General features: G+C 37.2%; 2 protein-coding genes across 3 annotated transcripts; both read right to left on the bottom strand.

The window, feature by feature from the left end:
* Positions 1–721: 721 nt before the first annotated feature.
* On the bottom strand, positions 722–4,221 carry LOC132163049 (cyclic dof factor 3-like). Of its 2 annotated transcripts, none has more exons than XM_059573252.1 (2): positions 4,090–4,221; positions 722–2,523 (listed from the first exon to the last, which is right to left on the bottom strand). In XM_059573252.1, the coding sequence occupies exons 1-2, from the start codon at positions 4,219–4,221 to the stop codon at positions 1,462–1,464; spliced, it is 1,194 nt and encodes a 397-aa protein (XP_059429235.1). In that variant the 3' UTR covers positions 722–1,461. The 2 variants fall into 2 exon arrangements, with proteins under 2 accessions (XP_059429235.1, XP_059429240.1); XM_059573257.1 differs by having other exon boundaries at positions 722–2,457.
* A 2,254-nt stretch (positions 4,222–6,475) lies between these two features.
* Positions 6,476–13,857, bottom strand: LOC132190383 (phospholipid-transporting ATPase 1). Its single transcript, XM_059605363.1, has 7 exons — positions 11,540–13,857; positions 11,132–11,438; positions 9,865–10,573; positions 9,644–9,767; positions 9,313–9,532; positions 8,256–8,714; positions 6,476–7,036 (listed from the first exon to the last, which is right to left on the bottom strand). The coding sequence occupies exons 1-7, from the start codon at positions 13,167–13,169 to the stop codon at positions 6,817–6,819; spliced, it is 3,669 nt and encodes a 1,222-aa protein (XP_059461346.1). The 5' UTR covers positions 13,170–13,857; the 3' UTR covers positions 6,476–6,816.
* Between the last annotated feature and the right edge of the window lie 342 nt (positions 13,858–14,199).

The following is a 14,199-nucleotide window of genomic DNA, read 5'->3' as shown; positions in this document are numbered from 1 at the left end:
TAGCATGATTTTTCACATGTATATCTTAAAGTTCGATCTTGGGTTTGAGATTTTTGATTTTCCGTTGCGCATTTGATGTTCATTGCATATTTTATTAATCCCAACATTATCAACAATATTGACCCCCTTTAAAACCCCATTTACTGATTCAAGACAATGTTTGCATCACCAAGAAAAATGTGGTTTGAGATACGAAGCGTCTTTTACAACTATACCTGTGTAATTCAAGTAAGAATTCACAATCCAAGTTTGTGTCAAATCGGGCATTTTCAAATAAATCTCAATGTTGCCAAAGCCGGTGGCCATGTTGTTCCAATGTAGCCCATAAAATATGTTGGCCTGAAATAAAACCGTTATTCCTATAGTAGCCTAAAAATAACATTGCCGTTGTCCATAAGGTTTATTGCAGTTCCTGAAAAGTTTCTTTCATATGGGGTGGACCACTCCCAAATAGGAAGGGGGTTGTTCAGCTACTCTCATTTGGCCCAAGGGACCACCCCCATTTGGTCAAGAGGGTGGCTGGGCCACCCTTAAAACCTCATTCATTTTTTTTTTTTTGTTTTTTTTAGAGATTTTTTATTTTATTTCATGAAGGATGTTTTTGTCATTGGGGGACGTTTACAAATTTTGGTAATTTGGAGGAACGGGACATGGACTCAATCAATAGTTTGGGAGGATATCAACAATGGAATAGCGGTTTGAGAGTGGTATATAGACCTTGAGGATGCCCGGGTTAGGACTTCCTCTTCAACTCTGCAAATTCAGCTCGAAGGATAAACTACCTCCAATGGAGATAAACTCCTAAAAAGCTCAAAAGATAACAATATGGAGATAAACTCCCATAAGAGTATATAACTACTGCACCGTAGTGCTAGATACCAAACGAGATACCGACAACGCAAACAAATTGAAAGAGTACTACTACCATGCATGCAATATCCCCCTTCCACGTTAATCTCATAACTGTTGGTCCAATGAATCTCAGTATTAAACATGAGAAAACATGAGATGCATCATGCATAACATAAGTAATCAATCTAATCCCTTGGAGGTGTAGGAGGAAAACAAGACAAAGCCCAAACCGAAAGTCCTCTCCAACCAGTTTTCCCAGGAGACAGATCCTTGCCTTCTAGTCAAGAGGAGAGCCAGCTACTCTTTTGAGTATGAGAAATGCTAATGGAGCTTCTTATTTCCCCAGAGAGATCTTCCCATATCTGCATTGAGAGGGATTCCACAGTCACTGCCATCTTCTAAACTGATGGCGGAGCCAGAATTTTGGTTGACGGGATGCAAATTGTAAAAATAAAATTGCCCCCTCTCGGCCCCTGATGGCTCCGCCCCTGTTCTAAACCATGTTATCTCAGGATGTAGCCATAACAGACGCAGAACGACGGCATTCACTGTGCAGTTCAAACAACAATCTTCCATGGTATCATATATAAACAACAAAAGCGTACATCTTTAGGTGCTTTCCTGGAAAGATTGGCAGCGAGAAAAAGCTGCTGGGTTTGCTTTTAAAATCTGATCATCATCTGATGCAGGGGAACTGCTATCTGATTTGGATTGGAAAGCTTTAAAAATACCATTTCTGATGCTGGGTTTGTCCTTTCCAGGTCTAATGCCCAAAGTAGACCATATGGAACTCTTTGCAGCCTCCTCTGGGTCATCAATTCTCAGAGTCTTGGGCACCCAAATGCACTGCTCCTTTGTTTCTTCCCCCTGTGAATTTGCATCCCTTGAATGCTTCCCCAAGGCCAGCGAGCTATTACTTGAACAGCCGCTGTTGCTGATAGAAGATGAAGCTGATGAGCCTGTGTGGAATACACCACTGGAAGGAAGAAATGGGAATGTAATGATGCTTGGCTCAAGCACCATTGCATTCCAACCTGGGTTCCAATGGTAAACACATTGGGAAACAGGGTAACTCTGCAGTGTATGCACTGGATTGAAACGGCTGCAATGTCCTGGGAATGCAACCAGCTTGATTGCCTTTTCTGGAAATTCACTATCGTGGGATGTAGCAGCTGCTGAGGAAGAAACGGATGATAAGGGCTCGTCACTGTCTCCCGCAGCAGCCGAAGACAAAATTTCAACACTTTTGTTCTGGTCTTTGTGATTAACCACAGTTTCCATGGATTCACATTGAGCAGCATCTTTGCTAAACTTTAGGACTTCATCCATTACCTGATGGCACTGTGAAGATGAAAGTTTATTCTTGCGCTTTCCAGCCCCAACAGGTAAATTTCTAACCGTTCCCCCAGCTGTCCAATATCTCTGGCAATTCTTGCAAAAGTATCTTGGTTGGTTTACATTGTAATTGTTGAAATAGCAAAACTTTGTCTTCAAGCTTTTGCAGCGAGGACAAGGGAGGACTTTGTTTGGCTTCTTTAAAACCTTCTCCTGTGGAGGATTTTGGCAGCTGATATCTTTTGGATTATCTAATCCGGAAGGGATATCCTGCTCACAAGAATTTTCCAGGAGAGGATCATTGACTCCAGTTTTTGTTGCTTCTTCACATCCATACTGTAATTGAACATACCACTAGATCATTCCAATTGGCTGAAACTAATATTCTTGTTAGTCTAGAATCTAAAACGAAGTATTTTTTTTTTTTTTGATAAGTAGAATCTAAAACGAAGTATTGGCAATCAAATTTGAACTCTTAGGCCTCAATCATGCATGTAGTAACCACAAATGATGTATGTGATAGGAAATGACAAATTCCAGCATACCTTATTCCATATCTAAGCAGGATTTGGATTTGTAATTCTTCCATAAAATAGCATAGAGATAATTAGCAAATAGAAACTATGACATTAAAAAAAAAAAAAAGGCGTGTAAATTCACTGCAGATACTTCAATTCAATCTACAGCACACAAGCATGAATCCTCTCTGAACAAACTTTAAACCCTGAGTTTGGGGTACAACTCTAGACCATCCAATAACACGAATCCATATTTCGCTCTCTATATCCCAAGCCAAACACACCCAAAGAAGTTGTTGTCTTGCTTCCTTGATGTTTTTTGAAGTAAAAGATATGCTTTAACTATTTCCTCAATTATTCTGGTCTATTTATGAATCAATTTTATAAAACTGTCATATATGGCTCTTGCAGGTATAAAAATTCTCATAATAGAGTTTCCACAACTTCTATACATGCTCTTAATTGTAGCTTCAAAAGCTTATGATCATCAAATTTTCCTTATGTCTTGGTTTTCTTTTGCTAATTGTGCACTTTTGCCCCCCTTGCCTTAGCTCAGGTGGTAAAATGTCAAATTGTGATTACTGATTTCTTATATTTGAATCTTTTCTAGCGACAATAATAAAAAATAAAATAAAATGATAATTGCACTTAGTCTCATGGAACAAGCAATGATCCAGCTTCCCACAGTCCCATCAAAAGAGCAACAACTGTTTTTTTTTTTCTTTTTTCTTTTTTCTAAGCACACCTCAATCAACCTTCACAACCAATGTGGGACATTGCCCTCAAGGGGTTTTTCTTTTTTTTTTCTAGGCAAGTATATACAAGCTAATAATCACTTCTACCATATGCTTGTGCTATAATTTCCTTGAGCAATGCTATACACCACAATAATATCCCATTAAGTTGACATGGCAAAATTTAGAAATTTTCATTTTTTTTTAACAAGGGACACTACACATTGCCGAGTCAACACGGTGATGTAGTATATAACATTTCCCAAATTTTTTTTATAAGTAATTCATTTTCATAAAAAGGCGTAGAGTATGCTACCCAATACACAGAAAGTATACAAGATAAATATGAGTCATTGTCAATAGCAACTTCTATATCAAATTTCAATGCAATTGAGTAGCATTCCATATATATTCAAATGTGTTTGAAAAATGAGACTGAGCTTTTTTTTTTGCATTCTAATTAAGAATAGACTCCAAAACCAAGCAAAAAATACCATTTTTTTTCCAAAAATAGAAATAAATGTATGCTGAGCACCAAAGAACAAGTGTCCATAAATGGAAACAAAACAAGAACATTATAAGAACTTTGCGATAATGTAAAAATGGAAAAATAAGAAAAGAAAATGGGTCAATGGGTAAAGTGAAATTACCATGGCCGGAGGTATTGGAGGAGTTTGACACTGTGAGCCTGAGCCTTGCTCGGAAGCTGACGGAATCTGAGAGCCCCCCCACGGAATATTCCTCCCGAATAGCTTAATGGCCGGATCTCTCAGTTCAGACATGCCCTCTCAACGAGTTAAATGAATTGAGTGATAAAAAAAAGGCTTCAAAAGTAGTGTTAAGCGCAATTTAGACCCACAACCGGATAAAGAAACATCCCTCTTTTTTCTTTTGTTGTTGAATTTAATATCTGCAATTTTTTTTTAATCCAAAACTTAAGTTAATATAAATAGAAATGTTGTTAGAAATTTTATATATATATATATATATATATATATCACAAGGTGACCCACGGTTGGTTCACTTTGTGACCCTTTTTTTTTTCTTCCCTTAAAAAAAATGAAAATCGAAGTGTAATTTGGTCTTTTTAGTGGTTTTCCATTAGGATTTAATGGCAAAAATTGACGGACGGGTAGATTGCATCAAATTGAAAGTTTAAGAGGTAAAATTAAGCGTTTTTGAAAATTTTTGAATCTTCTCAAAACGCATGATAATTTAAGGGTCCTTTGTAAAGTTCTTCCAAAATATATATATACAATCAAATGATTGATTGTGACTACCATATCAGCATTATGAGATTATTGTAGAATAAAATTGTGATTTTTAACATTATTTTAATATAAAAATTCAGACAAATTAACGAGGCTATAACTTTCAACATTTTAAAGATACAGGAACATGACTGAGATCCTTTACAATTAATTTGGACATGTAATTAAGAAATGGCTCAATTGAATTTACATGAGATTCGAACAACAAATTGCAACCAATCCCAACCCGACTTGGGACAAGAACAGTATGGACTTAGTAAAATTTATTTATTGTTTTTGAATTCAATTATTCATGTTTTTCATTTCAATGACTATTATATCTACCAATTTAGCATTTATTATTAATCAATTCGGTATTAATCATGAATTGAGATTGTTTTGAAATGATAAATAAATAAGGAAAATGCTAGGTGTTGTTCTAGTGTTTTTTTGGTGTCCTCTCAACTGGCTTTTAAAATCACCAATAGATTAAAAGTCAATAATGATAACTCAAATTTAACGGTAATTTTAAAAGCCACATCACAGTTGGAATGACACCAGAAAAATACTAGAAAAACACATAGTATTTTCCAATAAATAAACGGTCGTAAGATTTGAATTATTAAATTGAAAACGATGGTTACATTTAAGGAATTCTAAGTGATCAGAATCCGAAATGGGACGATAATTTTTCTCAAAGTGGAAAAGATAAAAAATTAAATTAAATTAAAAAAGTTTAATTTTTTTTTTTTTTTTTTTTTTCATTTTTTCCTTCTTGCTTTCTCTTTTTTATTTCGTAGGTGACCGGGAGGGCAAGTTGCCGTTGATGCCAGCAGGGATATGAGTTGGCATAAAGGGGTGGAATCTTGGCCACATGTGAATGGTAGCTGAGGATCCAATGGCTGACGTCAGGCGACAGATTGACTTTCTGTGGGAAGAGGGAAAAAGTGAAAAGTGCATTTTTGAAATGGGCTTGTGTTGGATTGGATGAGGCAAATGTGAAATGACTTATTCATCCTTTTTTTTTCTTTCTTTCTTTTTTTTTTTTTTGGTAGAAGGGCAAATTAGAATTTTTTATTCATTATTATTATTATTATTTTTTTCCTACAATGAATTGAGCGACAGCTCCCTAATTTATTGGTGTGATGGAGTACAATTGACTTAAAAAGATTATTGGTCTTTTTATTCTAGTAATAATAATCCAATCTAAGCTTCATTTTTATGAATTTCGACAAGCAATCTAATTACATAACGCTTGTTTGATAGAAATACTAAAATCACTAAATCAAAGTTGTGCGATACTCGTATTTTATTGAGATCCCAGTATTGCACAAGGTGCAATAACTCTAATATGAACCGTTTAGTTTAAGTGAATAGCCCATGATCTGTCAAGTCATCATCAAAGAGATTAAAAACGGAAACTCTCTTTTTTTCAATTGTGGAACCCTACCTTAATGATGGAGGTAGGAATAGAGGAAGAGAGAGAAAACGAGAGAGTGTTTCAATTTTTAATCCTTTTGATGATGTGGTAAAATATGAACCGTTCATTTAAAATGAACTACTACTCAAATTACAATTATTGCACTCCATGCAATATCCTAAGTATTGCACGAATCTCATATAGATAGTTGTGGAGAGCGCTATGATGACACCTACTCAACAAAAATTTAAAACTTTACGAGCGGGAGGGAGCATCATAATTATTATGGTGAAATGGCATCATAATTATGGTATAAAAAGCATAAAAAGATACATGTGGAAGTTCATCTCAGAAAGAAAGCATCCAAAATCCAAAATCTCTCTCACAATGGACTTGGATAATAATGATATGAGATGCTTACACTTTTAGTCTACCACTCATCAAGGGAAGACAAGGAGAAGATGGTACCAAACCCTAATAGTAAATTTCATGTAACAAAAGTGTCTAATTTCTCTGTAGTAGACAATGCTAATTTACATTGAATAACTCTTGGTGATTACAGCAAAACAAAATACACTACTAAAAGAAGAAAAAAACCTCTATCCTTAGGATAGCAAATAATTAAAATCCGGCACGCAAGAGAGTTACTCTGAAGCAGCCTAAAGAATAGGGATACTTTACAAAAGAAAAGGAACAAAATCACCTTGTCATCTCCGTTGAGGATCCAGAATAGGATTCATTTCTATTTGTACAGCTCCAAACTCCCTTGGATCCCCAAACTTTTCAACTTCCCTTGCAATCCGAACATCGGACGGGCTGTAGTATTGACAAATAAACTTTATAACAAATCGAGGAATTAGGCCTGTGATGACAATCGCAAGCAAGCATAACCAAAAGGTTCCGGTCTTCGCGACATCAAAGAATGCCCTGCAAATATTGGAGTTGCACATTAGTCTCTATTGAAAAACCAATATCACAATTTTAATAGATTTTTTCATTCTACATTCATGCATGAAGACACTTCATCTTTTTTTTTTTAATTTTTTTTTTTTTTTTTATGAGTAATTTACTCTAAGGGGACAGGGAATGACATGATTAATTACAAGCTTATGATTGCCAGCTTTTTTGTCAGAAGATGCCATTAGGTATAAACAAAAGAGAGGACATAGGGGGCTAAGGTAGGTAGTCTGGGGTTTTTGTTTGGCCTGAGGGTAGTCTAAGGTTCTTCAAGTTGTTGCCATAATTGCGAATGTATTCCAAGGGAAACAAAGAAAGGGTGTTTGAGACATGCAAATTTATAAAAAGAACTTGAATCAATCAAGGCTGTCAGAAAAATTGAGAAAATTTGCAGAATCAGCATCCTGACTTTGACAGGTGACTAACACACGAGCCGTTTAACTAACTGCAAGTGCTATTTTCCATTTACTCTAAAAAGTCAAGCTCTACTCGATTAAAAATTACTCCACAAATTTCTAATTATCTATGCAAACTTGCAGAACCACCATTAAGGTTTCTGATTTTGTTGCCTGGAAGTAGTGGATGGGTGATTTGTGACAGTGAGCTCCTGGGAATTTGGGAGTAATAAAGAGCATAGATCTTTGGAATGGATTATTCACATAAAGCCGAATGGCGTGTAGCCAACCCCAAGTACTTTGGGATTAAGGCTTTCTTGTGTGAAGCTTTAGTTCAGAATGAATTGCATTAGGAGTTGTGAATCGCTACGATGTGAATTCAGCCATTGCTATCATGATAATGTGTAGCTCTATCAATTTTTTAAAACAGAACTAGTAACCCTAGCACGAGGTGGATTACACAGGTATCCCCTTTTGCAGTGTTAACTTAATTTCATTTGAAAAAGAAATTGCACGTGTCGAATGGATCAGAGAGGGTAGGGTTCCTCTCCAAACCTAACTAAATAAAGAGAAGAGCCAATAATGATGCTGGCTTATCAGAAAAACACAGTTATTGGGAAGGAAAAAACAATGCGACAGGCATAGTTGAAATGCAGACACATGCAAAGAAACATAGCTTTTCGCAGGCAATTGCTTGCAACTGTATTTCATAGTTTGAACAAAAAGAGTCTAAGTTTAATTATCTACTTGCAGAAAGAAGGAACTAATGTGACATATAAGATAAGAGGGCTCACCAGTAACCAATTAAAGAGGGTATAGCATCAATGACGATAACACAAATGAAAGTCGCAATTATAGATCCCCAAATGGCTGCATGAGTAATCCAAGTCCACCTGATGACGTCCATGGCCAAGTGTATATTAACCATAATCACCACTGCAAGTATCCAAAGATCTCCCATACTTGATATATCGATGGTACTGTGCCAATATGCAAAGAGAGGGATAAAGAAGATAGCTACACTTTGCCACAAAGTGTCAACCATTGTTAGCCAAAACAACTTTGAGTTGTAGCACTCTTGTCTGTGCCCAGCCCCATAAAGCTGAGGATACTTTAGAAGAGTCCCCCTACTTAGGTCCTTATCAAGAATTCCAACAACAATTGTGGGCAATGAAGTATAGATTATTGAATACAACACACTGCTCCATTCGTTGATTGCAGTTGTAAGGGTGAAACAAGTAAAGAGCACATACCTGCACAGCACATGAAAAAAATTACCCACGGAAATAGTAGGCAGGCCCATTATGGAAATAGTGCATAGGCTATGGGCATAATTAGGTTAAACTGCAAGTTTTTTTTTTTAATCATATTCTTTATGTACAAGTTCAATTCCATTCACTTGACTAAATAGTAATTCAAATTTGAATTATAAAAACATATGATAATTTGGAGACAAATCTAGGTTTGACCACAAAGAAGGATCAAAATCCAATTATCTTCACTTCTATAAATTCTAGTTCAAAAGTGTCATTTCACCCACATATCCACCCAGATTCTGAAAGATAGGTTTTTTTTTTTTTTTTTCTGAAGAGGAATATACAATAAAAAACCTAGTAAGTATGATTTGAAACACAACCATGAAAAACAATTTCTCTCTCTTCCCCTTCAGGCTGAAGAGGGAGACTGAGAGAAAGCTGAAGCATAGTTCACTCAGGCAAAGACTTCTATTAAGGTCTGCACAAAAATCTCCAGCAGATTTAACCACCTCAATTAGATAGCATATTCAGGAAAACAAGATCATTATATACGAAGAAAGAATCAAGCATATATAAGTGCCAAAATACTACTCACCAAAATAAAACAAAAACCATCACTGCGTTCCTGTAAAAATTATACAATATCATGTAGCCCATCCGCTGGTAATTCCAATGCCCATGGACCAATAAAAGAGGAACTATGAATCTAAATTGCCCCATCGAAAAATCTGATGCCATTACAGCTTGTCGACCTTCTTGGCCACTAATTCCAACTCCGACATCAGCCATTTGGATCATTGAAACATCATTTGCACCTATTAGCAATCCAAGTCAAATGTCAACAATAAACATCAAAATGTAAGCAGGAAAAGATGCAATTTATTTTCTACATCTTTCAATTTTTTTGGGAGCATAAGATAACATACCATCCCCAATGGCAAGCGTCATGTCAGAAGTCCTGTTCTTCACAAGGGCAACAATTCCAGCCTTTTGCAATGGAGCCACCCGACAACATAGCACCACGGAACATTCATTGCCCAATTGGAAGAGCTGCAACTCAAGATGAGTAAGCCACATCAGCATACAAGATATCACCAAGGACTAGAAAAATAAATAAATAAATAACACTGCATTTGCAAGCACTGACCTGTTCTTCAAGTTCACTGTCAAGAATATAAACAAGGCTGGTACCATCAATAATTAAGGCCACCGGAGTTGAACCAGCTTCAGAACTTCCTCCAGCATTGTCTGTAACCCCAGCAACAGTCTTGAGCTTCTTAGACATGATAATGGCATCTTCTAAACTCCTTCTACATGACTCTTTAGAATTGCTATTAATTATTATCTGGGTCATCTTTCTTGTCAGGAGCTTGGAGGAGTAGCCAATTGATATGGCAGTTTCTTGCTTGTCCCCAGTCAAAACCCACACTTTAATCTCTGCTGTTCTCAGACATTCTATGGCTTCTGGCACCCCCTGTTGCAGTTTATCTTCAATACCAGAGGCACCCAGCAGGCTCAGATTGTTTTCAACATTGCTAGCAACCTTTCGAAGCAAAGCAGCTCTACCAATTAAAGCAGTGCTTGCCACCTCAAAGGAAGAGTGCCACTGCTCGAATTCTGAAGCACTCAGTTCCCGCATCCCAACAACAAGCGTTCTCAAACCCAGTGAGGAGTAAGCATGGAGATGGGCTTCAGTTGCACGTATTACATTCTTGTTTGAAGATTTATCTATCACACTAAACATGGTTGTGTCAGCACCTTTTACGAAAACTTTCACACTGTTATCAGGGCACCCCAATATAACTGACATCCTCTTCCGGTCACTATCAAACTCATGCAAACCCAAAACATTAAACCTGCACTGCCCATGATGAGAAAATTCATCAAAAGAAGAGATAATAAGGTCATATCTCCTGAAAGAAGCTACCTATGAATATAACAAGAGAATAACTTGAAAGAGTAATCAAGTATGCCTACTTAAACCACTGCAACCATTATCACCCCAGAGTTTACTGTCACCAGTCATATTTACCATAAATATTTTGTCAACAATACTAGTTGAAAATATATATATATATATATATATATATATATCAATTAGCTTCACAAATGATTCCAACCACCACATGCCACTCTCTTCTCTCTCATTTTCATATTGATTATGACAAAAATAAAAGAAAAAAAAATTGAATGTCAACTATTTAAGTGGAAAAACGAGTGGATTTTTAACAATTATAAAACCACTAATAGGTCAAACCAAATTTTCTCCTAATAATAATACAAAAGTAGCCAAAATAATTGCAGCCACTCTTTTAAAGCTGTTTTAACAATGGTGGTGTTCATTGTAAGAGTTGTAGCAGAAGAAGTGGTGCTGTAGAGGAGGGGAATAAATTGACAATAGCACATCTAATTACCTTTGCCTTTTTCCTTGAATATCAATAACTATATGGCCAGAGGTTCGTTCTATGAGCATAAAACCATAGGCAGCAGCAGCATATACCAATGCTTGTTCATCTGGCGACTCCCCTTGGTAATCTATCCTCTTCACAGTAGGGTCAGATGTGTCTACAACAAGAGGTACAATTGTATTGCAAGCTGCTAATGCAAGGAAGAAATCATGGACGTGTTTGCCTTCCTTTGCGTCAGTTCTACTTCTTGATATTTGTAAAAGCTCTGGGTCAGTCTTCACCTTCATCTTTGGCCTTAAAACTTTCCCCTCAACTGACACCAAGTAAGGCAAACATTAGATGAATACGTTATGCAACGTGAAAAGAAAATCACAAATGCTATAGATTAATTTACCAAAAAAATAACAGTATTACCTTCAACAAAGTATTCGTCTTGCTCAATTTGTGAATTCCAACCACTATAATCTACTCCCCATATGCTTGCACATTGAAACTCCATCTTGTTCTCTGTAAGTGTACCAGTTTTATCAGAGAATACATACTTTATTTGTCCTAAATCTTCATTTATATTCAACGCTCTGCACTGAAATCTTGAATTTGATGCCTCATCATACATTTGGGAATCTCGGATCATGAAGTAAGCCTGACCAATCCGGACAAGCTCCATGGAAATGTATAGTGAAATGGGTATCATGATCTGGAAAACAATAACTGACATGAGGAATGTGAACACAGTCTCCAATCCCCAACCATAATAGTTATAGTCTCCATCCGCCTGAAATGAGAAGTCAGCTTTTCTGTAATAAGGTAAGTAATCCAACTCTTCCCTGTGGCCCAGCAACCAAACAACCGCGCAGATGGAGACAATCGTACACAAAGCAACAAGAAACACAGAGAGGATGATGATCTCAAAGTTCATATGGGTCTCAAGCCGACTCCTCTTAGATGGAGCTCCTGAGCTGTTGAGCATAGCTTTGGTGTCCCGACCAGCATACACTGCAACCCCAAGGGCCCATTCAGTATTCTTGATCTGACATCCTCTAAGAAGAATATTGGAGGGTCCAAGAGACAGCCTTTTCCCATCAATTTCCATGATTGCATGAAACCCATAAATATTCCTATTTGGTTTCTCACACTTGATCAGCCCACCAACTTTCTCCTTATCAGGCATCTTCAAGAGGGTCTCTTGCTTTGCATACCTAGTCTTCAAATTTGACTCTCCATCCAAATTAATAGTCTGTACATATGCAACACCAGTAGGGTCACTCGTGGAGAGAAGCACCATGTCACAAGGAATTGTTTCATCTGCCTGAATTTTGATGATTTCACCAACTCTGATATCCTTGCATTTTCTTGGTTGGAACTGATCATTAACCAAAACAGATGCCAACCGGTTATTCTCAATCAGGTCGGACCGATGCCGCCTAAAGTCCTCGTATGCATCCTTAACCGCCGTGACTAAAAGCACAAAGGCTAACGGCAAAATTGAAACTCCCCGGCCAAAAACAGCCAGCTGGGGGAGCTGATTAAGCACAGCAATTACAAGGAAATATATGTATGCAACTCTATGAAATTGTTCGAACAGATTTCTTGGCAAAAATGTAATAACCGAATACTTTCCAGTCCTTATCGAATTCCCGGCAAACTCAAACCTCTCATTTGTCTTCCCATGATCATTTATATAAATCAGTCTCGCATCCTCGTCATTGATTTCCTTCTGGGACATAGCAAGCGCTTCGGAATCAGGCCGTCCTGACCCATATCGCACCGGCTTCGATCCCGAATCACCAAAACCCCCTTCCCTAATAGAATTTCCGGCGGAAGTCTTGGATTGAATGGAAAAGACACTTCGTTGGGAGGAGGAACTCAAATTGGGTTCTACACTAAAGGAATTCTCAGCTGAGTTTTTGGATTCCATCACGGAAAACGACCCAGGGCGGCCAGAATTGGGCTTTGTTAGATCTAAAAAGACGGGCAGAGTCAACAGGTCTTGGGTATTGGGAATTCTAGGAGATGGGATCAAAAGGGGACGCTCAGAGGCCATGATCTGATTATCAGAGGCCTCTTGAGCTGCACAGAGTCAACAATCAACAAATTCATGAAATACCCAGATGGTGATTTCAACCAAATGCTACAAAATTTACAACAACAGCAACAGAAATTGAATAAAACAAGCAAAACCCAGAACTAAAAGAGCTGTATACGCATGAGAAATGAACAGAAAAATAGAAAAGGAAAAAGAACCCAGTAAAGTATTCAGCTTGACAAGTGAGATACAATTTGTACAAACAGGAATTCCAGAGTAAGAGAGGAAGGACCTTTGCTATGTGCAAAACAGAGGGTGTCAGAGCTTGCTTGCTTCTATTCCAGGGAACGTTAGACAGACCGAGAGAGAGAGAGAGAGAGAGTTATATGTGAGAAGAGAGAAGAGGGTGGTCTTGAAGGCGATTTTCTTGTGCCACAGAAATGGTCGAATCAGCGTGTTTTTGAGGCACCAAGAAGAAGAAATCGTAAAAGGTCAAAGGCGCTGTATAAGAGAGAGAGAGAGAGAGGGCGTCGACTGCAAAGAAATGGGGGAAGAAGTCGTAATGGGTGGCGACAGCAAACGCATCAAAAATCATAAAATAAAAGAGATCGAAATTCCGTATGTTTGTGCATGGAAAAGTCTGAAACTTGAGAGAGAGAGAGAGAGAGAGAGCTGTTATTCTAGAAGGTCTGCTGTCGATTAGAATAATCAAATTGTATTCACATTTGAATGCCCATTGGGTGTCCCGATTTGACCAGAGTGTCTACCATTTCCCTCTTTGGAAAACTTGAAATCTGTGAAACAGAACTTTGGCTTCTTCAGCCTAAATTGTCACGCTGTTTCTTCCTTTTTTTCTGGTAGGTTTTTTTTTTTTTTTTTTTTTGGGTTTTAATAATTGTCTTTGTCTTTTAATTATGGTATCCATGCACCATGCTTCATAAATCATGTTTTAATTCATCAAAGCAGTAGTGTCTTTTATAGTTTTATTTCCCCATTTAGAAAAATTGATTACGACTCAGTTTATTAATATTTCTTTGATTTTTTTTTA

Source organism: Corylus avellana, chromosome ca1 (assembly GCF_901000735.1).
Source record: "Corylus avellana chromosome ca1, CavTom2PMs-1.0".
Taxonomy (NCBI): domain Eukaryota; kingdom Viridiplantae; phylum Streptophyta; class Magnoliopsida; order Fagales; family Betulaceae; genus Corylus; species Corylus avellana.
The sequence above is the reverse complement of the archived record's forward strand: the minus strand, read 5'-3'. Positions and strand labels throughout refer to the sequence as shown.

Bases quoted from the DNA above. Each gene is read 5' to 3' on its own strand.
- LOC132163049 (XM_059573252.1), bottom strand. From the start codon at position 4,221: ATGTCTGAACTGAGAGATCCGGCCATTAAGCTATTCGGGAGGAATATT. The intron at 2,524-4,089 runs GTAATTTCACTT...GTTCAATTACAG, and splicing joins CTCCAATACCTCCGGCCATG to TATGGATGTGAAGAAGCAAC.
- LOC132190383 (XM_059605363.1), bottom strand. From the start codon at position 13,169: ATGGCCTCTGAGCGTCCCCTTTTGATCCCATCTCCTAGAATTCCCAAT. The intron at 11,439-11,539 runs GTAATACTGTTA...ACTTGGTGTCAG, and splicing joins AGACGAATACTTTGTTGAAG to TTGAGGGGAAAGTTTTAAGG. The intron at 10,574-11,131 runs GTAATTAGATGT...TGGGCAGTGCAG, and splicing joins ATTCAAGGAAAAAGGCAAAG to GTTTAATGTTTTGGGTTTGC.